Source organism: Uloborus diversus, chromosome 10 (assembly GCF_026930045.1).
Source record: "Uloborus diversus isolate 005 chromosome 10, Udiv.v.3.1, whole genome shotgun sequence".
In the NCBI taxonomy this organism is placed as follows: Eukaryota; Metazoa; Arthropoda; class Arachnida; order Araneae; family Uloboridae; genus Uloborus; species Uloborus diversus.
The window spans coordinates 78,242,517-78,269,992 of NC_072740.1; the positions used below are offsets into that span (position 1 = coordinate 78,242,517).

The 27,476-nt window shown below is 30.7% G+C and overlaps 1 protein-coding gene across 1 annotated transcript in view; it reads left to right on the top strand.

Moving 5' to 3' along the window:
- LOC129231465 (rho guanine nucleotide exchange factor 17-like) overlaps window positions 1-27,476 on the top strand; it is a 433,937-nt gene that overhangs the window by 301,300 nt on the left and 105,161 nt on the right. Inside the window, 1 exon segment of the mRNA XM_054865790.1 lies at window positions 5,050-5,127. Coding sequence (XP_054721765.1) covers window positions 5,050-5,127 — 78 coding nt within the window.

A 27,476-nucleotide genomic window follows, 5' to 3' on the forward strand; every position in this document is an offset into this window, starting at 1 on the left:
CTGCAGTGCCACCTGGTGGCGAGTGGCTTCAATGAGCATATTATGCACCTTCTCCGTGGAAAAATACATATATATAGCAATTTTCATAATAATCGGTCCAGGTATCAAGTAAAGCCGTGACTATACTCAAATTTTGTACTCACGCAGTTTGCAAGATCAATCAATCGCTAAAAATATCAAATAGAAAAAGTTTTAAATCCCCCCCGTTTCATGAAAAGCCATAAAACAATAAAGAAAGAATTTATTTGTTCAAACTCAAGAAAAATGGCAACAGCTAACTTCTTATCAATGAGATCTTTCACTCGAATTAATTTATGCAGCCGATAATTTTATTCGTATTTATCCAATGGATTGTGACTTAAATTGGAAAAAAAAAGGAACTATCAATCGGATTTTTTTCGAACTGGTCTATAAACATTCCCAGTACCAAAAATAACAAAAGGTGAAAGTTTCAGCCAAATCTGCCGGGTAGTTTTTGAGTTCATGGATGACATACAGACAAACATTCATTTATATATATATATATATATATATATATATATATATATATATATATATATATATATATCGTTGCTTAAAAATAATTGTGACACAACTCAAAAAATACCGAAAATGAGATTTTTCATTGATATAGCTTTTAAAAAATTGATCTTTTACATGCAATATAGACACAAGTCGTAGATATAGCAAAGTTGCCGGTGGATGCAACTTGGATTAAAACCTAATTTGACCTAAATTTGATTAAAATTTGTAGGAAACCTAAAAGGCTAGCACAAAAACTGCATGAAAAACACAAAAAGAATAGTATTAACCTTTTTTTGGGGCATTACAAAAATTGGGAACTCTTATGAATGAAAGAAATAAAAAGAATAGTATTAACCATTTTTAGGGGTATTACAAAAATTACGAACTGTTATGAATGAAACAAAAATAAATTACAAATCGCTACAGTTTAAGAAAATGATCTCTTGAAAAAGTTGTATGTATAAAAATAAATAGTTAAGAAAACTAATGAAACAAAGTTAATTTGATAAATCAAGTTGAAATTGAAGAAATAAAACACTTGGAAGGGTATTGATTGAAGGGTATATATTTTTTGTGATGTAAAGACTACGTATAAAATTTACAAAATGTCCATATGTGCGTAATATTCCAAGCGTTGTATCTAAAATATGCGTAAGCTTAGAAAATAAAAATTTTCCCTAATATTTTATTGAACTGCGAAAGTTCAACAAATGTTCTTCCTTTTTGTTCCATCGTGATAGAAAAGTTATGAGAAGAGAAAAAAAAAAAAACCTCATGCTTTTAAGTAAACACCAGAACTAACATTTTAAATTCTAAAAAGTTTAATTAAAAAAGATAAAAACTTTACAACAGACGTTTTTCTTTTTCTTGACGGGAATTTTAGTTTTAGTGTCAAACAACGCTACCACAAATGCCCTGGCTTTCAAATACTGTGCTCTAAGAACTTTTAAAAAAATAGTAGGTACTATTTTAATGCAGATTGTTAGAACTCATATTGATATCTCGTGCCATCAAACTAACTACGTTAACGTTCGTAGTAGCAAAATAAGTCCGTAAAAATTCCAACTTAACATGACTAAAATCATTGCCATTCTAAAATTTACAATGGGTTTTCTAGAAATAAGTGAAATATATGCGAATGACTGCTTCTCCTCCTAGCAGAAAATTTTGACAACATGGTCCAATCAAACACACGGAAGCAGACTTGTGTAAGTGTCATATTTTGTTGTGTTTTTGCGCAATTGGTACAAATAGTAAAGGAACTAAAGAGAAACCCAAATCCATACACTTGAATCATTTAAAAGAAAAAAGAATAATGCCACTATCAAATGTCAAATCGTGCTTTGCTTACAGTTAAGATTTCTTAAAAAACAATATAATTTACAATTTTCTGCATAGATACTCAAAATATTCCTCCACAACATAATCAAAACATTCAATTAAACTCTCATTTATCATTCAGCGGTTCATATTTCTTGAACAACTACATAATTTTAAATTTTCAGCATGGCTACTCAAAATGCTTGCCCATAGCCTTATCGAAACATTCAATTAACTCTCATTTATCATCATCACTTTATTCGTTCAGCATCTGATATATATATATATATATATATATATATATATATATATATATATATATATATATATATATATATATATATATGGGGATCCTACAAAACCATCAAGAAATTCACCCAATCATGTGATTCATTTTGTATTTTTCCTTAGAAACAAAGTTCTTAATTATTTGAGAATGTTCATGAGTTTTTTTTCCAGTTAGGGACAACAGTTTTGTTTTTTTTTTTTTTCAGTTTTCTTAAAAGCTGATAATTATGTGTTACGCCTTTGAAAGGATTAATTAAAAGAAAAATTTCATCTTTTACTTGTCTGTAAACTTATTTCACGAAGAAAAATAACTTCAACATGTTAGATTTTATGGTTTGTTGGCCCCAACTACTAAAATAAATCAAGAAAAATATTTCCATTTTACGCATTTGCGGTACGATTTTTATTGACATTTTTTGGATCTGAAAAGGATTATAAGTAAACTGAACGCTCTTTACTCAGACATATAAGCTCTTTAAAGTTTGATTCCTCCTCTAGTTGTTGAAGCTTAATGGAATTAAATAATCTTAATCAATTAGTCTTATTCATTTACAATTTGTGCTATGATTTTTAAACAGCAATGGAAAATCAACTATTTTATTTCCTACAAATTCAAAAAAATACTATATATATATATATATATATATATATATATATATATATGTGTGTGTGTTCTAAAAACTTTTTTTGGCATTAACTAGAAAAACCATTTTATTTAAGCTTATTATTTCCACACAAAGTTTTCGTTATTGTCTATGGGTGATTATTTTTCAACACATTTTATACCTTTGATTGTTGTTCTGCAAATCCAATACAATCAGTAAATCTAAATAAATTACTCACTTATGCATTGATAAATCAGCCCCGCTGAGTAAACAATATGCAGCGAAAACTGCATACACGTGTTACGGAGATACTACAAGGAATCCCTTCTTCAGTGAAAGATGATAAGTTTTTAGGTTTTGCTTAGATGGCTCCTAAGAGCCATATAAGAAACACAGTGGACTCGCGCTACAACACGATTCGATTTACGCGAAATTTCTACAATGCGAATCGACTTACGCGAAATAGTTACCACACGAGTTTTTCACAAGGAGCAAATTTTAGCTCCTAGCAAATTGCTTTAGCAACACAAAAATTTACAGAAAGAACCGCGGGTCTTTCTGTAAATTTACTTACGTTATTGGCTACTAAATATTCTGCCGGTGTGCAGGTAAACGGCAGTATCTGCAGAAATGAGTTTTCGAGATATTTGAAGAAATGTGTGATGGACTCAATACTAACAATAAGAAAATGTTGGAATTAGACGTTTTTTTTTCACGCCTTTTTTTCAGCGGAAACCAAATAAGCGAGCTTGCACTATAAAGATAACGTACAATAGACGACAAAAATGCAAAAAAATTAAAAATTTGCAGTTGCTGCCCTTTACCTGCACACGGCAGTATTGGTTTCGTGAGTATAGTTAGCTTTTAGCATCGCTGAAAGCGGAAGTTCCCTACAACGTATTAGTCTAAACATCGCATTGTTAGTGTAAACTAATAACCACTTCCTATCTTTCATTTATTTTTTTCAATACGAAAATTTAGTTGAAGAAATGCAATTTCACCTTAGCACGCTGTTCATTTAAAGCTTTAAAACGAAAAGGAAAAAAGAAAGTTTCTGACAAAGAAGGTAAAGATTTCGATATGCTTGAACACGTAAAAAGTGCGTCGAACTGCATCTATCCTACAGTGTACTGTAGGACCTTTACTGTACTACCTTTCATTATTATTACATAATATACGTACCGCATTGTTTCATTTTATGCCTCTCCCCCCCCGTTAGTTTTGTGTATCGTAACAGTATTTTATGTTGAATAACACAGCAAAAAAAAAAAAAAATTGTAAACATCGAGGTTTTTTTTTTTTTTTTTAAATGATAATATAAAGTTAAGAAATGGATACAAAGAGTTGGAGTTACATTTACACATGTCAAAAATAATTGGGTATGTTTATAAATAACATAAGTGGCTAAATGAATTTGGTATGCTTCTAAAAAATTTACGTACATATATTTTTCCACAACGCGAAATTTCGACTTACGCGAGGAGTCTTGGAACGCATCCCTGGAGTAAGTCGGGACTCGAATGTAGATAGAATGCTTCTTTAAGTCATTTTGTTTTACGCCATACATTCGTTTATCAGCCCGATTTACAATTGAGGCAGTGAGAAGCAAAGGGATGCATATGGACATTTTCAAGTTTTGAGTAAAACGCGTTTAAAGATTAGCTCCTAGGTAGGCTTTCATTGATTTTTTTCCCTAAATCATGTTGTATAGCAGCAACTACCAGGGCAACCAGTACCATCTCTTGCCCCAAGGCAGAGGAGAGGTTCACCTACCATGTGTACCGGTTACCTTCAAATTTTTAATTTTGCCACTTACATCCCTTTGCTTCTCACTGTCTTAATTGGAGAACATAGATTTCAATATGTTGACCCTAAAACTACGAACCGGGGCAGATATCTACCCCAGGTAAGCTGGTTTTTTTTCACTTTTTAAAGGAGAGAATTGCGGTACTCTTAGCTATTCAAATTCAACTAAACCTTCATAAAATTGAATTATCTCAGCTTTATTCCCTTCGGCATGTTTTCAGAACTGTTTTACGAGCAAAATACCCGTATGGTAATTCTAAATATGTACCCCGGTTTTTAATTTACAGATGGAAAAATTGGTTTGTAGTTTTGGGATTAAGTCCGTATAGTACGCTGTTGATGCATACAATACTAGAAGTTTTAAACGTTGCATTAGCATTTAAATGACTGATTTTAAAAAGTAATTGATAGAATTGTAAATTTAATAAATGCTAAACAATAAATGCAAATTTATTTTCATGATCTTTCTCGTCCAATATTTAATTACATACAATTTCTCTTTTAGGATACCAGAACTCATGTTGTCGCAGAGTTATATGATACAGAGAAATCATATGTTGAATCCTTACAGATCATTGCGCATGTAAGTAACCTTATTTGCCTTTAAAAAATCTCCTTGATCTGTGAGATTATTTTTTAAAACTTCGGTGTGGTTCTTATACATCTTTTCTAATGGTAAATTATTTTATTTACTTTCATTAAAATACGTGTTTTACTCTAAATCATTTAATAAATGATGAAGGTATTAATTTTCATGGTAAATCTTTTGGGTCGATTTTTTAATATGTTAGGGTTTTTTAATTGCTTTATTTCTGAAAGAAACGTCCGTTTGAAATTTTTATTCAAAAAAAAAAAAAAAAATGTTTCATCAACATATTAGAACGGCTATAAATGCTGCTAACCTAAGCTGTTTTTTTTTTTTCATTGATATATTGCATTTTTTTATTGCATGAAAATAATTGCGATGTGCGAAATATACAATCGGTTTAATCCGATTCTTTTGGATAAATGTTAAAATGGATTAGTGTAAATCTACAAGGCGTATTTTTTGAAAAAAAAAGTTATGTTTGAAATTTGTATTTACTTACGACATTTATTACGACATTTATTAATAAATATGAAAGATCATCCCTTTAGGTAACCGAGTTTAACTTTTTGAAAAGCATTTTGAAAATCCATTCATTTCCTTTTTTTTTCTAATTTCAATAAATATTTTGTTTATTTTCTTCCAATGAAAGAGTTTGTTCTCTTTAGAGTTATTTATAAAATCTGTCCATGAAATATCCTTTGGAAGCGTGTTAAAATAATATGTTTTACGAAATTTCAAAATATGATTTGAGACTTGATTCATCTACCAAAATCTTCTTTAAGAGGTTGAAATTTTTATAGATGCTACTAACCAATTACTCTCTAAGATTTTTGCACTCCATTTTCATTGATAAAATATTTTTAAATTATTCCAATGAAAAAATTGTCATCCTCAAAATCATTTTCAAAACTTACTCATGGTAAATCTTTTGTATTTTTGTTGAAATATGTCAATGTAGTTCAGCATTGTTTATTCCTTAAAAAACATCCATTTGAGATTTTTTATTCATTTTTAAAGCTTCAGCAGCAAAATAAATCTTCTATCTAGCTAGTAACTAATTAAACGGTATTACAGTTAGTAAAATTGTAAGCCATTTAAGTAATAGTATGTAGGCATATATATATAGCGTTTGATTTGGATTTACGAAGCTGTTAAAGAAGAGAAGAATTTTATTAATTCGAAACAATAACAATTTCAAAAATCATTATTTTTTTTTAAAAGACTCCATTATGTATGCTTGTGTTAGATCTGAATGCTATTTGGATTTTTTTTAACTCTACTAGATGCGGTTGAATATCATTTTTAACGATTTTTAAGTTAAAAAATAAATTTTACGTTACGTCAGATAAATTTACCATTAATCATTTCGATTAAACAACCGCTTATTTTAAATAACTAGTTTTGAATGGGCAGTGTCTGCTTATTTACATTTTTTGCACAGAATAAGAATGTGGGCATAAGAGATTAAGCAATTGCAACAACGTATCAAAATGCAATACACACATAGACAAATGAGTCATTCATTTAAATATAAGTACACATGAACACATTATAAGAACACAGTTAAGGTCAAAAGGAAAATGTGCTTTTCTAGTTGATTAACTCAAGAACAAACTAAATCTTCAAAAAACGAAGTCAAAATATTTAAAACGATGGTGTAATAATCATTTAGTTTGCTATGAGTGAATTTCTAAAGGTATTTCTTAAAGTACAACACTTTAAGCGACTGTATCTCTTTGTTTAACTATCTATGGCTCCAAACTATCACTTTACAAGTAAACGCTTATTCGATAATTAGATGAACTCTTTGAGCTCATAGTTTAGTTTGCTTTTCAATCATGTTTACGATAATTTTTATTGGGATCGTTTGTATCTAATGACATGACATTCTTTCAAATAATTTCTAAAATTGATAAGAACCTTTGTACCACGTTCAACGTCCTAAAATGTTATATCCGTATATACATCCGTATTTTAAAGAAGAAACAATATTTATCTCTCTTTCTTGTTCTATTATGTATCTTTCTTGTATCATTGTTTTTGAGGAATACGCAAAACACACATACATAATTTTTAAATGCTTCTTTAGTCCACAAATTAAAACAAGTTCTGCCATCGCTTGTTCGCGGGTTTTATGATTTTTTACTAACCTCCGGTTTACTTTGCAATGTTAAAGAAAATTTACCAAAAGAGGACAAGCTGAGTTGGAAATCAATAGAAATTGTATAAATCACGAGGTATATGTTAATTTTACAGTGGCCGTATTTTGCGGATTTCTCTTCGATTTTACAAAAATCTTAAAACCTCTTCGGTTACAAAACTTTTTTTTTCTACAGTGAGACAATTATTGGTACGACGGAAGATGAAGTTCTTTACTGCTTTGAATTTATTTTCATTATTAAATAAATCTTAGCAAGAGCTTTTGCATATGAAGGAAAATTTATTATCTATTTTACCGCGGTGCGGGACAATTTAAACGACTTGGTCGCATCTGGAGAAGAAGACTAATTGTGCTTCAGGGATTTAACGCTAGCTCACTTGCTTGAAAATGGGTTTTCCATATGGATTTCCATCAACTGGATTAAAATGTTGGCGTAGAGCTAGTTCGTTCTGAATATATGGGTTTGTTAGGTAGTAAAATTTTCAAACATGGTTCACTTTTCTTTTTATACGTGTAGATTGAGGATAATGGTTGTGCTTAAATTTAATCCGCCAAGCTCATCGTGAAATAAATCTAATCATTTCTACATATATACAACCTTGCTCCATTTTCCTATTTTGGAATTTTATGTAAAATGTTTTTATTGTTTAGAAAATGATGTTGTTTAAAATCATATATTGCTTGTTATGGACGTAAGGGAACAGTTATAGTTCTATTTTCTGAAGTAAATTTTATGCGGTGCTGAAATTAACTACGTGTTCTGAAATGAATAAATAATATGTGTTCTATGTACTGCATAAAAAGAGCTAGTCTAATAGAATGCTACATTTGAGGCACGTAAGAGTTAGTCAAAGAGCAATCAATTATTAAAGCATTGGTTGTGTGTAAATAATGTACATTTGCATTGTAGTTACGTTTATTTCACACTAGTTGTACCCGCAGGTTTGTGCCCGTGCTTGCTACAGGTTTAAAAAACGTCGCCTGCGGAGACATAAAAGGAAATGTAAACAATTTAAAACAAAAAGAAAATAGATCTTCCCCATAATAATAAACGATTCAATTAAAAATGCATTACAAACAGAAAATGAAAATCAAAGAATTGAAAACCCGCTCTCCCTAAAAAGCATGTAATTAAAATATGGGGTCCTCAAAGAGGTAGGGAGAATAATTTAATATAGTTGCTTCTTTTATCCCCATAGTACATTATTTATGGAGTAAATGAAGGCACATAAATTGCAAGCGAAAAACAGCTGGGAAGGTGAAAATCATAAATAATTGCATTTAATAACCTTCCACATGACAAGTAAAATTAATCAAAACAAGTTTGGTTAGCATTTGTGGACCTACTGGAGCAGAAAATGTTAGATCACTAAACTTAGAAAAGCAACTTTTGCCCCAATGTCATATTCAAACAATGATGACGCCTGCACACATTTTTGGAATCCCGTGGAACGCTCAGAATCTATTCTATATGTTACTCCACTTACTAACAGCTTAGTTTCAAAAATTTATTAGTGTTACAAAAGTTTACAAATAGTTTGTTTCCCTATGTTTCCATTTACCTCAACTGACCTCACTTGTTTCCATTGGAAACGTCTCTTGTAGACCACCAAGAGCTTGAAAGGGGGGGGGAGGGTAACAAAAAGTGTGAGATTACGTATGAAAAACAGTGTCACATGTCACAAGGGGGGGGAGATGTTAGGCCAAGTGTGGCACTTTGTGACACTTTTCTTTTTCTCCACCGCACCCACCTCTTAACGGACACTGGGGAGAAGAGGGACATTTTTCGTGACATAATTTTGTGACATGTGACAATTGTGACATTATTTATGGAAACCACATATACCACACTTCACGTTTCTACACTTTACCGTTTTCCGTCACAATAATCTTTTTTTAGATTGTAATTCAAAAATAACTTAACAATAGTGTGTATGCTGTCATGTGTATTAAAATATATTATTTTTCTTATATTGCTTCCAAGTTAGATTTCGGTTAAATGTCTTTGCATCCTTTTACAAATTCAAAGATAACACTTTGCTTTACTCTTCCAAAATGTCAGGGGAAAGAAATCGCTGCGGGAAGGGAATTTATATTCAAGATTTTCTTTGCAGAGTCTTTTGAATTTTGTTGCTGTTTTGCTGAATAAAATTTTCCATAATACTTTATGTGAAAGAGGATTGCATGAGAATGATAATGTTCAATTCACTGAAAGAAAAACAAGAGATAGTGAAGCTATCTTCTATTATATATTTAGAAAGAGTTGGAATATATGATTTTGTTAAATAGTTTTTAGAAAATATGAGTTTATAATATACATATCTCATCTAATATTTGGCTGCTTCTGGATCCTCTGAATTAGTTGATTTTATTTTCATTAGCTCAATTTCGAAAAAAGGTCCGACCGCAGTAATAGACACCGAAAAATCTGATGATGTCCAGAGAGGGAATACTTACTATTTATCTATTACTCATGGTTGCTCCAAGAAACCATAAGAAAAGACACAATTCCCCTTTTCTCTTCAAAATGTACAAAAGTTCTTTACTCTTATAACGAAAGCCGTATTAAGCTCACATGAACATGAAACACAATCTGACCTCGTGGTGGCTGTTGATCAACTTCCACCTCTGCCTTGTAATACCAACTGGCTCATAAAATTCACTTTGATAAAACTAGATGTTTGCACCATACTCATGGCCACATCATCATGAGATTTACCCTCTTAAAAGCCTTTTTTAATCCAAATTCATGACTGTCTGTTACAGGTGATCTTACCCCATTGTGTTTTAACATACCATGGCATAAAATTTGCATTTATTTTTTAATAGCAATAAAAAAACAAATACTTAGTTTTATTACTTCGATAACCTGTCATTCTTCTGAAAGAGCGATGAGTTCAAATCTCACCTTTGGGATATTCCCTTTAAACTATGAACTTGAATATCTCCTTGAGTTTTGGTAGCACAAACGTCAACGTTTTTGTGTAAGTAATATTTTCCAATGGAGATTATTTCCCTAAACATTAGGGGACCTAGGGAGCGTATAAAAAGTTAAATTTTGTATTTGTGACTGAATTTTTATTTCTCTTCAAACTTTCAATATCTGAACTCTGCATCTAATTTGAAACATTTTTGCAATTGGAAGTACGCATCTGGGACTAACGGTTGCGAAAATAGAGGTCTTACAGGTTAAAATTGAACACCCTGTATGTTTTAATGACGTTCTCCTTCAAATAAATTTTCACCGAAAACGGATGACTTTTACGAAAGACGTTTGAGATGTCGATCGACAAATGTTTTCTTTTTATGTTAAATACGTTTGCTTTATTGTTCGATAAAAACTTTTCCAAGAATGTTTAGAAAGTAAGCTCTTGTACTTTACTGAGAAATGCTTGATCTCTTTGCGTATTGAATAAAACACATTCATTGCTACCAATATTTTGCTAGTTGTGATTGTGGACTGGATCAAATTTCATAGTCTCAGGTACTGTCATAAAAAATAAATAATCCCTAAAATTTAATTTCAGCGATGTTTAGTTAAATTGCCCTACTTGTTATAAGAGGGGAACTATGTGAAATACAGTGATAAGTACTTATGTGCAGCTATATTTATTTTTTGTGTAAAAAACCCTCGCTAAAACACATAAGATTTAATTATTATCATTCGAGTTATACAATACTGTGGCTATACCAGAGGCAACTAAAAAGTTTAAACGAAGAAAATAACATTAATCTATCATTTCATTAATGTCTATATTCTATTATTGTTCAAACTTTCTTGTTTTTGTTACATCATTAAATAAATTAGATACTGAAGCACTTATAGAGCTTATTCGTGTATTATAACGAAACTTCTCTTTTCCAACTGAATCAATTAAAATTGATGTAGAATTTATACTATTTGATTATTAATGTCAGTTACAGTACTTGATTACTATATGACATTAACCAAAATGTGTTAACTCAATACCTAACTATCAGTGTTTTTTATGAGTTAGTGTGAAGGTTTTATGTATGTATGAATTACAACAGGTATTGTAAATACGTTAGCTCATAAAACTTATGGCCTGATTCATGACGGAGACACAGATGGTAAATATTTTAGTCGTATGTAATCAACCTATAAAATATGTGTACACAATTTTTATCTGCGATTTGTGAGTACCGCTGAAAAGTTATTTTTAACAGAAAAGTTGGAATGTTCCTAAAATATTTTTAGTAAGTAATTTTTTGAATTTAGAACAGATTGCTATTAGAACATCAGCTGAAGCCAGCCTTAGCTTGTGAAAGGTAGGTTTGCTATGTATGTTAATGCCTATAATTGATGGATCTCCGCTTCATACCTGTAAAAATAAGCAACAGTCGCAGTGGCTACAGAATGAACTAAAGAAAAAAAAGGTAAGTAAACTGCCTTAGAGTTTCAGTTCATCTTAACAAAAATTAAAAATTATACTAATGAAATATAATTTAATCACTTAAGTATTCTTACATGAAATTTATCAGTATTCTTTGAATTATTTTAGTTAAATTTATTAGCTGATTTTGGATATTAATTCGGTGTTCTTTTTTTTCGGCAGATGCTTTGCATCAAGTTGAATTTGCTGGCATCTTTGGCTACCAACTTATATTTTCATCGGGAATCGACCGAAATATGTATAAAAGGATTCTACAGATGAAACTACGAACTGAAGAATATGTGATGAATATAGCTGAAACAATAATTTAAATTTCTGAACCTGTTTTCTTATTTCAAAAGAAAATGCTATAGTAACTGACAATACATGTCGTATAAGAAATTAATTCGGTAAAAGTCCGAATTTGAAGATATGCCGCTATTTTTGCCTGATTTGGACAATGCTACTGCTTTACTAGATAAGAATGATATAATATAAATCCTGGACACAACAATACCGCACAATTTTCTAAAATTGATCGACTGGTAGTGAATGCACAAAGAAAAATAACTGTAAACATATATAATTTTGTACTTTTTCAAAATAAACGTTTTGAAATCTCAACCGTTCTTGAAATTCTTATTTGTTTATTTTATTTATTTATTTATTTTTGGCTTTTCAAATTTTAACATTTCTACTTCTAAGTGTGGGTTTAATGTTGTGTTACACTTCTTCTGAATTTTATTGTGTTTTAGTCAAATATTCAGATCTAGCTGCTTATAGATACCCTGAATTTAAAATCTTTGTTCTTGCTCGGTTGGAAAATTTCTGTTCTATATAATTGAAGTGAACTACTTTCGGAAAATACATTTTTTCGGAAAAGAGTTTTCATGTTCCCATAACGTCTTAGCTTAGCATTATTCTTAGATCTAAAAATTATACATTCTTTCACATTTTATAGTACCTCAAATTTAGTGCATGCAAATAATATATTAATGTATCTTTCGTTACTTTTGAAATCCCAAGGATGGAGTCAAAAGTAAGTCAGGCTTTTAAATACCGTCACAAATATGTAACTTAGACAGTCACGCATGACTTGAATTGAATAAATACCGTGCATTGACAAGGAAGAACTGTCATCACGTCATGGTTACCATTGCTGCGGTCATCCTTGATGTTCCATATGCGATACACACGTGTCCCAAAACGCATTCAACTCCGAATACCGAAGAAGAAGTAGCATTCAACAACCAGTATCAGCCATAAGAGAGGAATTCAAAGACGAACACAGACTTAGAAGTACTGTCATATCGTATTTTCAGACAAAACTCAAGTTCTGCACAATCACCGCTATATTCATGTTTGAATGCCTTAAGAACAGGTTTGATAGTTTATTAAATATTACATAACGACTTGGAAAACATTGGTTAAAGGTTACACTGGTAAAAACTTTTATAAATTTATTAAAATTGCTGAAAATTTGTAAACATCATGACATACAGAGCATGTTCCAAAACTCAGTGAGGTATGATGTAGTTCATGTAACAACCCGAACCAGACATAAAAGGAGTATTTAAGATCCAAAACTCCAATAGGAGTCGGAGTTATACTTTCAGAACCAGAAGAATCAAATGATCTTTTTTATTTTCAATTAAATCACAGTAAGAAAAACAGCTAATATTAAAAATACAATTCGCACTTAAGGTGCTTTAACTGACAAGCAAAAAACGTTTCGCTTGCGAACAACATTATGCAGTTATTTTCTCTGAATGTGCTTTGTGCTTAAAATTGCATTATTGATTTTTCCGCATTAGTCCTTTATACGGAGATTTAGTTGCTATAGTGGTTTCAGTTCTATGATATACTGAGAAACGCTTATGGGGTGTAGTAACTATTAAAGATTTAAAAAAAAACTAATAATGATAGATTTTGTTGAATATCATCAATATAGTATTTAAAGAACTTACTATACAAAACGAGACGACAACTTGCTCATAGAGCATCAAAAGTCCAGACACAGGAATTGCATCTTTCCCTGTTTGCTGTTAGGAAGTTTATGACGTTCTGTTAATATTGAATGAAATTTTTTGTGATCGGAAGAAAAAATATACCCCATTTAGATAAAAATTATAACACTTGATAAAGCTCAAGTTATGAATTATCTGGAAATTTTCATTATAAACAGATTTTCCACAAAATAGTCTCGTCTCATGAACAAACCTTCGAGTCTACTGCAATGTTTGCAAAAAAAGGCCTAAACTTATAACGCAAACTCGTTTGTTTATTGCTATTTCTCAGAAATTTACGTTATTTTGTCTTGGAAAGTAGAGATATTTTCAATCAAAGGAGAAAAAATGAACATAATACCTGATATAAACTTTCAAAATTCATTTGATCACGTGAAAGGTTTAGCCTAATTATCACACAAAGTTAATCTTTAGTAACAGTTTAATATCTACGCCGTCTGTCGCAAGCAGGATATTTAAGCAATATTTCAATTCGCTTCCATGTCCGGCTGTGTGCATTTGCTGCTGTCAAGCAAACTCGCAGTTCCTGAAGGTCTCTCATCGAGGGATGGCAGACCGTATCATCCATAGAACCACAAAGAAAATCTCTAATGGAGTAATGTCTGGAGAAGTATCTCGTCAGTAAAATGTGTGCTGCTCTTCCAGTCTATCGACCATAAGATGTGTGGTTCAAAACATCCCAAAACTCAAAGCAATGATAGGAGGGGCACAATCCTGCTAAAAGACGATGTCCGGTTGCAGTTTTTTAACCTATATCAGTGCAAACCGTTGCAACAAGTCTAGATAAAGAGTCCGAAGTTATTGACACATTTGTGAAGAAAAATGTACTTTCCAGACGGTCGTGAAGAGAATCATGCCTCGAGTTTTCTTTCGACTACTCTGCTTAGTTGCAATATCAAGGTATATTTCTCAGAATAGAGATCGTCACATTGCGTCGGTTTAACCACCCGATGTACATAAAATTAAGATTCTTGTGTGAACATCCCTCTTTTGGATATTCACGATAAAAGTTTAGACATTTATAAACAATCTGGATACTTTTCTACATATCTCCATTCCAGAAAAATCCGTCGTCAAATTGTGAGGTTAGTTTTGGAGTGTCTCGAACTATTTGATGTCAAAATAAAGAACTTAAGAATTTCTATTACTATTAAGTCTTATTAGTGTGTCTTTTAAAGAAATTTAATGACTGAAAAAATAAGTTGAAGGAAAAAAATTGCAAAATAAAACCTAAAAGTCACTATTAAAGGGCAAAGTCTTCAGAATCGAGTAGAGGGGAGAACAAAGCGAAATCTCACAAAGGTACATGTGGTTTTGTATCTAATACAAGTGAGTTCATTTTTATTCTGCCATCTTCAATAAAGGAGAAAAATGATTGTTATGGTAAGTTATAAATTTTTTCTATCATCTAAACGTTAATTTAACTACTAAAATTGCTTTGTACGAGCACAACAAAAAGGGAAATTCCAAAACTTGGATTCATTATATAACTAAGTGAGTTATTTACAAGAAACCTTTTAAGACAAAGATATTTTGTGCGCATCTTAAAATGTTAAAAGATGAATTCCTGGCAGATAGTGTCTTGATTTATTATCATGAGAAGTTTGAAGTAGCTTTAGAATATTTGTTCCATTCAATTTTTGTCATTAATAGAAGCGTTAAATTTTATAATAAATTATCGTTGTTGTATATTTATGTTGACAATAATTGTATGACATAATACTCGTTTATATTAACTTTTGTATAAATGACTGACACATTTAACTTGTGGAAAAATTGCTTGGAGCACTCTTATTAAATAGCATCCTTAATGGGTACTTAGATAAATAATGTGTTTGTGAATTTAATGAAATAGGTTTTAAAAGAGAAACTAGCTGGTGTTATTCATCTGGTAATGTTTTATTATTTCGCAAAATTTTTCGTATAGTTACTTTTTTGAAGACTTTAAACGGACACTGCTTATCATAGCTCTAGTATTCAAAATGTTTAAAATACATAACTTTTATTGCATCTCTCAAAATTTATTACATCTAGTTTAAAAGCAGGTGATCAAGTCTTTTGACATTCCCTCGACTATAGTTCAAAGTTCTTTACATTCACAACTATACGATGTAAAAAGAAACATTTCTGTCTAATTTAAAAGATATGTCTATTAGGGTGGGATGAAATGTTTGTGAATTTATTTTCTTTAATTCCAAATCCGTCTAGAAAAAAGTTGTCTACCATCACCTAATACAAAATTTAAGACACATCAAGTCTTGTAACGTCTCAATGCATTGCAAATTGAACCCAAAAACGAGATTTTGTTTTTATACTAATACATTATTCTTTTGTAAATTTTAAAATCGGCCATATTGAGAAAGTTTGCTCTAAAGGACTAAATAACTAGATGTAAAATCAGAAAACAATCAGAAAATATTTTCCTACCATAAGTCGTGATCAAATGTTGTAGCTTGGATCCAAAAAGCGTTTTTCCTCTTACGAACGCATTTTTTTTTTTTTTTTTCCCAGTTTTTGAAAACAGCCAGAGTATCATAAGCTTCCCGGCGAAAATTCCTAATTATTGATTTGAAGAAAAATATAATACAAGCAAATAAAATATTTTTGAAACTTGTGTGTGGGGTACGTTTACATATTAACCTTCCCCCCCCCCCCCCGCAAAAAGTCTTTTTTTATCCCCAATAGTAATTTTAGTAGACTGCGGGTATAAAAGCTTCTAAGAAATATACTCTGATATACTCTGCAAAAAATAGGCAAATGCTATCATAGAGGATGGATTTCTTTTCTTTTTTCTTTTTTTTTTTGGGGGGGGGGGGTTAGATGAAAGATAATTCCTATGCTTTACTTAAAGTATAAGTAAAAGAATGAATTTTGGCCATACATTTAGATGTTTACAAAATGAAAGAATATCAATATTACTTAGAATATTTAACATTTTGTTATTTAACCACTTTCTACAAAAATAGGAATAAAGATAAAAACTGAATTAAAAGATACAGTGGAGAATTTAAATTTCCACAAAAATTATGGAGATAACTTTACAGAAAATAGTGATTTCTTGTTGAAAAGTCATGTTTCTTTATGTCTGAATGTTAACTAAAGTCTTATGTTGTTGCTTTTATCAGCTTCAGCTTGCTGATTCTCTTTCTTCTAATGCTTCTATATTGCTTGAGCTGCATGAAAACTTGTTTTTTTTTTTTTTTTTTTTTTTTTTGTCCTTCCTTCTTGCTGTAATATTGCGGACATAATTTTAGAATCTTCGATGAGTTGATAACAGCATGAAGGATATTTTTTTTTACCTTGCCAGAGTTAACAAAATGTGTGTACATGCTTTTGCATTATCATAGTTTGAATTCGAGGAAATAAGTTTTTGCACGTAAAATACTTTAAAATTATTATAATTTTTCTTAAGAACATTTGCCTTTTGTACTTTCTTTCGTCATCAAGCATTGTCAGTTAAATACTTTCGTGACGTAAAATAAAGCTTTTTTTCCTATCATATGATTGGTAACATGTTTTGAATTATATATTAGTTATCTGTATCGATGAATTATATTATTTTTCACTTCCCGTAAAAGATCAAGATTAGAGGTCTCCACTTTCCGTGTAATGACTTTTAAAAAAAATGACCACTAAAAATATTACTAACATTTGACGCTTTGCAGCAATTCTCCCCGCTTGTATTATCATTATTTATTTAAAAAACACATTGTATTTGTTTGAAAATTTTATCTGGCTGCATTAAAATTTCAGACTTTAATTTTGAGTTATGAGTCGCAACTTTTCCCCCTTGGTCGATTTGGAGAGGCGATTTTTAAAAAATGCTTCGCTCTAATGTGCATGAGGAAGAAAACCTTTGCTGGTTATTTTTTTGTACCTGTATAGTTAATTATCGATGTTCTTTTATTTAATAAACACGAGCTAAAAAAACTCATGCATCTATAACAGCACGACGCATCAGCTTTCCTTGAGCATGATTAGGCACATAAACTACTTTATTTAATTTTTAAAAAAAACATTCCTTGCCAAATATGTTCATTACTCCTGAAAAGTTTAACTATTAATTTCAATACCTACAGCTTGTTTTTCTTTTTTAAATAAAATATGCATGAAGGCAAGAAATGTTTGCTGAGTTTGTTTTGTTTTAATATCATAATAAATATATTTTTGTAAAATGAGAGCCACCAAATCCTAAGGAAAACTAGTCCAACACTGAACCGTTATACTTCTATGTGTTTTTTCTTTTTTTTTCCATTTGTTGGCAATAAATTATTTTCTAAAACTTCCCATCTTCTTTTCTTTTTTCTTCATTCCTAGACGTTTATTACATAAAAGTTCTTGATTTTTTCCAAATAGTATTTTATACGTACCATAATGAACTGTGTTATGAAAACTTATTAAACATTTAAACATACCTTAACCCTAGTACGTCGGTGACCCATGCATCTACATTTATCGATTTATTGTTTAGTTCCTTTATCTGCAAGAAAGTATCATTCCTGATCTTGGATTCATTTCCTGTGTAACAACGGCAATGTCATATTCTTTTCTCATTTGGAGACAGTAGAGTCGTATACGAAGGTAATGAAACTGAATTTCACGGTTGGGAATTTTCTAGACTTATTTTAGAGAGATTCAATGATTTTGTTTGTGCCTCTATTTACACACGTAATTACGAACCAGTATTTATTTTGTATGAAATTGAGCTCTTTTCTTTAAGTTTTCTTTAACAGATTTTCAATTGATGTCATATAAAACATTAATTTAGTATTATCAACTTAATTGATGATAACAGATTCTTGCCTTCTGCGTATGAAACATTTTCTCTTCCTTCTTAATGCTTTCATTCTTCCTTAAATAATATTCTCCATTTTGTTTTTGTTTTTTACATTCCTAAAACGTACTTTTTAACATTAAATGTACATTCTTTAAGTAATTATTTACAGTACAGGTTACAATTTTCCCAGGAATGCAACTAGTAACAGTCTATGCTGTAAAAATTTAACTATTTCATGGCGACTCATTTTACGTCAATTTTAGCTTTTAAAGAAGATAGTACCAGAAATTTACCTTTACGTTAACAAAAGTTTACTGAAAATGAGTTTGAAAACTTTTCTTAAAATCTGGCTCCATTTTTTAAAAAAACCTATTTTTCTTTGTAAAATGTTACCATTTGTATAATGCATGCATGTGAAAATTCGTAACTTCCTTTGCCGTTTTTCAACAAGCCTTTTAGAAACACTTTTAATAGTCCAGTCATTTAAGCTTAAATTAGGTAAGAATCTCGGAATTCGAGATACCCAGCTGTAAGTTTGTAAATACTTGTATATTGACACCCTAAAAGTTGTCTCAAAATCTACATATGGTAGGGTGTACGCAACTATTAAATTTCAAGGTCAAAGGTCACAAAAATCGGTTTTTTGCGCTTTTTTTTTTGTAAATATCTCATTTCCTATGGGTTTTTGCTGTTTGTATTTATTATCAATATTGTAGAATACAAAATTCTCTACAAATTTTGTTAAAAAAAATTTTTATACGGTGAACCGTTTTCGAGATAGAGGGCGGAGAGCTCACTGTCACAGGATCACTTCAGGTCGACCGGTGCCTCCGGTCGAAAACGCGCCATATATAGTTGATGAACTATATATGAACTTCAATATGAATTGAGTCCGTATCCAACAGCTCTATTTGATAATGATGGCATGAGAAAAACAACAAAATCGTCATTATATGACAACATGAGCCCAATTGATTTTGTTCTCAATGAAAATAATGTGACGTTCATTATTGATGGCGGATTTCTTCTTCATCATGTTGTATGGAGCAGATACGATACTTTTTCTATTATTTTTGATAAATACATCAATTATTTACAAAGGCATTACAGTTCCAAAATAATTGTTGTATTTGACGGATATTCAGACCACAGTAAGAACGTAAAAGCTATGGAGCAGTAGAGAAGAACTGCTGCACTTTCAAAAACGTATGAAGTCTGTTCGATGAAACAATGGTTGTACCAGTTACTCAAGAAAAATTCTTATCAAATCGAAATAACAAAGATATGCTCATTAATATGTTAATTGAAAAATTACAAGTTGCAAATATTACTTCTAAACAAGCCAGACATGATGCGGAAGTTCTTATTTTTGAAACTGCAATTGAAGAATCAAAGTCTGAAAAAACTGCAGTTATAATAGGACAAGATATTGATTTACTTGTCATTTTAATTGAGCGTACACTGTCTTACGAACAAGAAATTTTCTTTAAAAAAGTTGGGGAAAGGAAATGTAAAAAAGGAGATATACTCGACTAAAAGTTTTGATAATTATCCTCATTCCAAAACACATATTTTATTTCTGCACGCATTAAGTGGCTGTGACACAACTTCTGCGCTTTTTAAAAAGGGAAAACAATCACTTTTAAAAGTTTTTGAGAAACTGACAAATTTGGATGAACTAGCTGCAGCATTTGAGGAAGAAAATTGTTCGGCCCTTAGATTATTATAGAGAGGAACTCAAACTTTATTGGCAGTCTATAATGCTCCGAAATCTGTGAAAAGTCTCGATCATCTTCGTTATATGCATTACGTCAAGTCTACAAAACTTAATAAACCTGTGCAGCTTTCAAGTATTCCATCAACAAGTGCAGCTGCTCATCAACATTTCAAACGTGTATATTATCAAGTTCAAACTTGGTTAGGACATGATTTGGAACCCCAGGTAGGGGGTTGGGCAATGCGAAACGATTTTCTGGAGCCTATCATGACAATTTTACCACCTGCTCCAGAAGATTTGCTAAATACAATTTTCTGCAACTTCAAGAGTGGTTGTGGTTAGCAATGCGGATGCAGGAAAGCGAGTTTGCAATACGGATGCAGGAAAGCGGGCTTGCAATGCTCTTTAACTTGTGGTCAATGTAATGGGCAAGCTTGTCTCAATGCTCTACCATATCAGAGCAACATTAACGAAGATGAAACCTTTGACCCCGAAATCATGGAAGAACTTGAGACAAATGTCGTTGAAGACGATAATGAAGATGCAGCCGGAAGACGACGATGAAGAGGAAGAAGATGATTAAAATTATAAATTGTAGTTTTTGTACTCTTTATTCCATTTTTTTACTTTAAAAAAAATAAATGTATTGAATGATATTTTTTAATAAAAAGCATAATTCATAATTTATTTGTTTTTTTTTCATTATGTAAGAAGTTATTAACATTAATTAGGTTAAAATTCAAATATAATTCCTATATTTTCATTAACAATTCTGCAATTACATGGGCAGGTAAGTGTTGTTAAGTAAATTAATACTGAATAAAAAGTGGATAGGTTAGGAAAAAAATGATAAAATATGATATAATAGTTAATAAAAATTGACAAATATTTATAATCATTGATTTATCGATAGTTCATCAATTATATATGGCGCGTTTTCGACCAGATGCACCGGTTGACCTGAAGTGATCCTGTGACCGCGCGCTCTCCACCCTCTATCTCGAAAACGGTTCACCGTATAAAAAAAAATTTTCAACAAAATTTGTGGAGAATTTTGTATTCTACAATATTGATAATAAATACAAATGGCAAAAAACCCATAGGAAATGAGATATTTACAAAAAAAGCGCAAAAAAAAAAGATTTTTGTGACTTTTGACCTTGAAATTTAATAGTTGCGTACACCCTACCATATGTAGGTTTTGAAACTACTTTTAGGGTGTCAATATACAAGTATTTACAGACTTACAGCTGGGTATCTCGAATTCCGAGGTGAACTTACTATAATGACTGGACTATAAATAAATGCCAAAGAAAGCTCGTAAGAAAAATAATGGCTGAGAAAAAACAACTTTGTGTAAAATTTAAATTATGCTTTGCATGTGTTGTTAAAGTTGATGGTATAATATGACATTGTTTTATGGTTAAGCTGACCATTGAAAAAATCATAAATAGCTGTAGATGATTTGCCATAAACCGATAGATTGAGCATTTAAAGAATGCTTATTAAATACCTACAGCACGTACACCAAAACGGCAAGTGCGAAAATTGTTACATATAGAAAAACATTTTAAGGTATATTGGAAAAGGGATTTTACAGATCTTCGCCGCTTGATGTTCTAATCATTGTTCATAACGTTATCATCATCGCCAAATGAATCTGAATTTACACGCTCATCTCTTTCTTGTCATGCTATTTAAAGTTCTCAGTTGTTTTTCCTGAGTTTGTTTTTTGCCATCGTCACTGTGACGTACTTTTGCGAAAGTGTCTGCATTATTTGATAGTTTTTTTTACTGTAGGCAAGGAATCGCGGTAATCATACTATATCTCTTAAGGCAGTAAAAAAGTTACTTCATGTTTCCTATCTTAACAATAAGTTACTGTTTTAGTTGTTATTAAATCTAATAAGGTATTTTTAAAACTTCTATGTAAAAAATTGATCTGGTTTAGTTACCAAGATTTCTTTCGCGTATTAATTATTGAATCTAGAAATATTTTCATTTCGTTTTATTGCAAATCTTTGCAATAACTAGGCTTTCAGGAAATAAACTGCTTTATAATAAGTCAAAAATTTTTTTTTTAACCTTTGTAATGTTTTACCTCACGATAAAACACATCTTTAAAAACCAAAAAACATTATTTTTCTTTTTTGTTTTTGTTTCAACGTAGTTGCACTGAAACAATAATTAATGATTAAAGTTCAAAAACGGCGGAAGACTTTTTTTTAGTAAAAAACAATGTTTTAGTCTGTAATTATCATTAAAGTAACGTACCGCTAAGTTATGTTTTCAAGAAACAGTGACCGAAATACTGGTAATATATTTTTTTGTTTTACAGTTGTTTTCCTTCACACAACATATTTACATTTTATATTGATAATGAAGAATTCGTTTTCAAGATGCTATTATTTAATTTTAAGCTTGTAAATACACCGATATGAAGAAAACAAAAATATATTTCTTTTTTCTGCATCACTCAAATGTAGGATTTTTTTTTTTTTTTAAGTTTAGCGCGCTTGAAACTGCCTTCTTTTAATTACAAATCCTTCCTTTTTTAATCTAATAATACTTCAACTTAAATTACCTTTATAAAATAATGCTTCTTAATCATCAGTTTGTGTCGCAAATCTTGCTTAACTATGATATATTCTTAAAAAGTATTATTAATAATATAAAGTTTTGTAACTGGTTTTAAGTACTCTATTTGTACAGAAAGGCATAGAAACAAACCGCAAAACTGTGTTTAAGGTTAAACCACTGACGACGTACTGTTTAGAAGCAATATTCTGATGTTATTGGCAAACACTAATCTAAAGAACTTGAACACTTTTCCAGAAGAGACGACAAAATATTTTATCGAATAAGTGAAGCACAAAAGTTTAAATCTCTTTCCGCTTAACAATTTCCTTTTTTAATAATTAATTACCATCATTCTTGAAGATCCCTAGCGACAGCTTGTCAAATAGAATTTTGTTGTTAAAAAGAAATGTGAGTTCTTTTTTATTGATGCATACTCTTTAAATTACCGAAAAACTGGATTCAGAAATTCAAATAATTCCATTTGATTTAGAAAATATAAATAGTGTATAAAACTATCCTTTCAAATTTCTAAAGGAATATGTGAGCAATCGGAGATCGATTTTAAATAGCGTCTTTCAAAGAATTTTGTGAAGAAAAGGCTTTGTTTCAAACATCTTACTTCCCCTTTCTTGAAAATTCGCCAAAATCCAGCATTTATGCGGAACAAATGATTATCTTTTTCTCTTATCTAAAAGTAAATCGCTGCTTAAATTTTCTGTACAGTTTAAAGTTTGAAGGGTTTTTTTTTTTTTATTTGCTTTTTTTTTTAAAAATATCTCTGGCATTTTTAGTGGCGCACAGATAAACTTCTGTAAGTCCAGGATCGAAGATTCACCATTCTCATATCATACTGCAACACGAATCCGAACATATTCTTTTCATTTTATCGATTGTATTGAATAAAAACATTTAAAAAATATTTATTGAATACCTATTTAGCATTAGTAAATAAAATAAAATCACGAATAACACATACTTAATTAAAATACCAGAAAGCACAAAACTGAATGTATTCACTTTTTTCTCGGTAAAAAATAAAAACATCAGAGCAAAATTATCATTGTTGAACAATTTATGTTCAAATGCAGTTCCATTTTGTATTGGAAGATAGAGAGAAAATAAATTATATTTTTTTCATTTATTAAATCTGAAATTATTGTTGCTTCTGCTTGGAAGTATTTTATGCACTACATGAACTAGATTATAGTCAATTAAAATACTCAAGGTCCATAGGAGGGGTCCGGACCCCCTGGACCCTCCCCTTGTGTGCGCCACTGCGTGACATACATAAATAGTGACAAATACACATTGTCTAAACATTAATATAGTGTATTGTATTGTATTCGTCATTTGGTAGTAACAGTTTTTTCAATTTATGTTGTCTAAAGGCAAATAAAAAAAAAGGTACTAAAAAAATTGAGATTACAGACTTTCTGTAAAGCCATAAATGAAAGGGGAACACCAGCGAAATGACGAAAATAATTATTTCGCCTTCCTCACGTCGTATCCGACTGTTGTGTTTTGCTGCTTTCGGAAGAAGACTTATGATCATAGCATTTTGCCGTATAAGCAGCAGTTTTTAAAATTTAAGAATAACGAAAGTAACATCAGTAACTAAGTAAGTAACGTAGAGAACGCTTAGACTTGTTCGAACATTTGATGCGTGTCAAACTGAAAATTGTCTCATTTACAAGCACAAGAATATGCTTACCGACCAAACATCCTCCAAACCTGAGAAGGCAGGGCGAAGTATCATTTTGTTATGAACGAACGAACAATACCTTTACTGAATTTTTTTAAAGAATACATAATACACATAGGGAAGCTGCAACCTATTGATACACTTAAACTAAATAACTTAACTATTTTATTAACTTTATTTGAGGGAGAAAGTCATTGAAATATACAGGGTGTTCATGTTTAACCTGAATTAAGATATTAAAAGTTTGAAGCAAAAATAAAATGAGTCAAAAAATACAAAATTTACCTTTTTATACGGGCTCTAGGTCCCCTAACTTATATTTAGAGAAATAATTTCCATTTAAAACTATTACTGACACAAAAAAACTTGACATTTGTGCGACCTAAACTGAAGGAGATATTCCAGTTCAGAGTTTTAAGGGACCACAGAAGATAAGATTGGAACTTATCGCCCTTTCAGAAGAATGCCAGGTTGTCAAAGAAAAAAAAAAAAAAAAAAAAAAACAAGGTATTTATATTTTTTATTGCGATTCAAAAATTCGTGCAAATGTTATGCCGTGATGCGCAAGCACACTGCAAAACCTCAAACAATTGGGAAAACCACTCTGCACACATATAACTTTAAACACTTGTTAACTGCTATATATTCCACCAAAAGGTGTTATTGACGGCGAATGTAAAGTGGTGTCACAAATCGCTGCGTTTCACATCTCGGTGAATATTGGTCGTTCGAATTTCAAACTGTTGGAATTATTTTTTAATGATTATTATTTCCCTAAACATTAGTTAGGGGACTTGGGGCTCGCATAAAAAGTAACATTTTGTATTTTCTTTTACTCGTTTTTATTTTCACTTCAAATTTTTAATATCTTAACTCTGCACCTGATTTTGAACATTTTTGCAATTTGAAGTCGCAAACTAACGGATGCGAAAATAGAGGTCTTGCAGGTTAAAAAAAAAATTTCGAATATGAGAAAATGATTATTTTTTTAAAATTTATCCTCGATTGATTTATGTTGAGTAAATTTATGGTTTTTCACTGTGCTTACATCTTTTTTTATTATTATTTTCAATAGAAATATTTTGTATGTACGTAAAACACGCACACACACACACACACACACACACACATATATATATATATATATATATATATATATATATATATATATATATATTGCCTGTTTTTTCTAAAAAATGAAGGGAAAAATACTGAGTTTTTTCATCTTAATGCCTTAAGATATTTGAGTAGCATAATTTTCTACTAAAACTAGAAAGTCTTTATATAATCTCATTTCAAATATTTTTTAACTGTTCCTAATTTTTGTTTCCGTGTACTAACTCCTACTATACTTGATTTTAGTACTATTTTTTTTTCTTTCTTTTGCAATTTGCTTGCCAAATTTGTGAGTATAACTACTCGGACTGTCAAATAACTCTACTCCATAAATTAGGAAAAACGATCAGCAGTTCCTGCTACTCATACTTATCCGTGATGTTTTATTGGCTAATATAGTATTTATGACCACTACGGTAGATATAACTCACTTTCTAGTAACACCGAAACGCGTTCATACGATAGCTTTATATCTTTTGCTTATATCGAATGAAAGAATTTCCGAGTTTTTGAAGAATTCACTGTTAGCTCATAGATACTTCTGTAAAGTGATGTAATTTGAATAACTGACAGAAGTTCACACTAGAACTCCTTGAAAAAGAGAGGCCGACTTATCCGACATTTTTTTTCCAAAGCAGCTTTGGATCCAACCTTGTTATTAGTATTTATAAATATGTTATAACATTCACTGGTTGCTATGTCGTAAAACAATTGATGATTAGTTGAGTAAAGTGTAAATTAAAGCAAATCTAGAAAGATAACTTCGTTCACAAGTTCAGCAAAAATGTACCGGGAAATCTTCCCTATAATGAATTATTTTCACACCTTATTTGTTTTTAATTTGTATTAATGAAATCTTCTTTATTTACAGAGTAAAATAGTTAAACATCAATCGGGCAACATGTATAAATCTTGGGCACCAGTTTTCTGCATCGAGGCTTTTGTACAAATACTAATTTTGTCCTCAAACAGCTTTGGAACCAAAATGTCGGATGAGTCAGCTCCCCTTTTTTGTGGCCTTGATTTAGACTATCGATGAAATTTTCTATAAAAATCGTTCCTCTTTGATATTGATGTTGTTTATTTGTTTGTAAGAATACTTTTAAGGATAAGAGTTATTGTTTTAAAAATACATCTGAAACATCTTCCTGAGGGAAACATTTTTCCCTTTAGGAAAATGGGAAACGTTTAAGTATGTAAATTTACTCAGATAAATCACACTGATTTTATCTAAAAAAGAGTCATCAAGTTGGTCTTGGCAAAGTGCTATTCCCAACGTGGCATTTAGCAACAAATAAACGCTACATAACTCTTTCAGAAAGTTGAGTCATTATGGTGATTTTGCTCAAACCTGGAGAATTTTTCCAAATGAATTCAGAATGTATGAACTACAACGCACAAACTACTTTACAAATTATGCAATTGAATCATATTAATCGATCTAAATCCAAAATGAAGCACAAATGTTAGAAACTCTCCAAATAAGTAATAATAAGACGTTTGATTCAGCTAATTGAATATACTTTAATTGAAAAATGCTATTCACGATTTCAGAGAACAATTAAAATCATGCTGTTTTCGCGAATAAGGACTATTTTCTAGTATATTTATACACAAAATCGTAATTAAATTTAATTGAAGGACTCGGGGCAGAAATGTGACAAGCCACAAGGAGTGACTTTTCGATCAAAATTTTGCTTCTCGTAACTAAAATTGAAATCAACGTGACAATGGATTATGTCATTTGGAGAAAAACATATCTGGGTTTAATATTGCAGAATATATAATGTATAATACCTTTGAAAAATTCTACAAGTATTTTTATACGTTGGAAATTGGCCTACTGAAAATCCACGTCATGTGGCATAG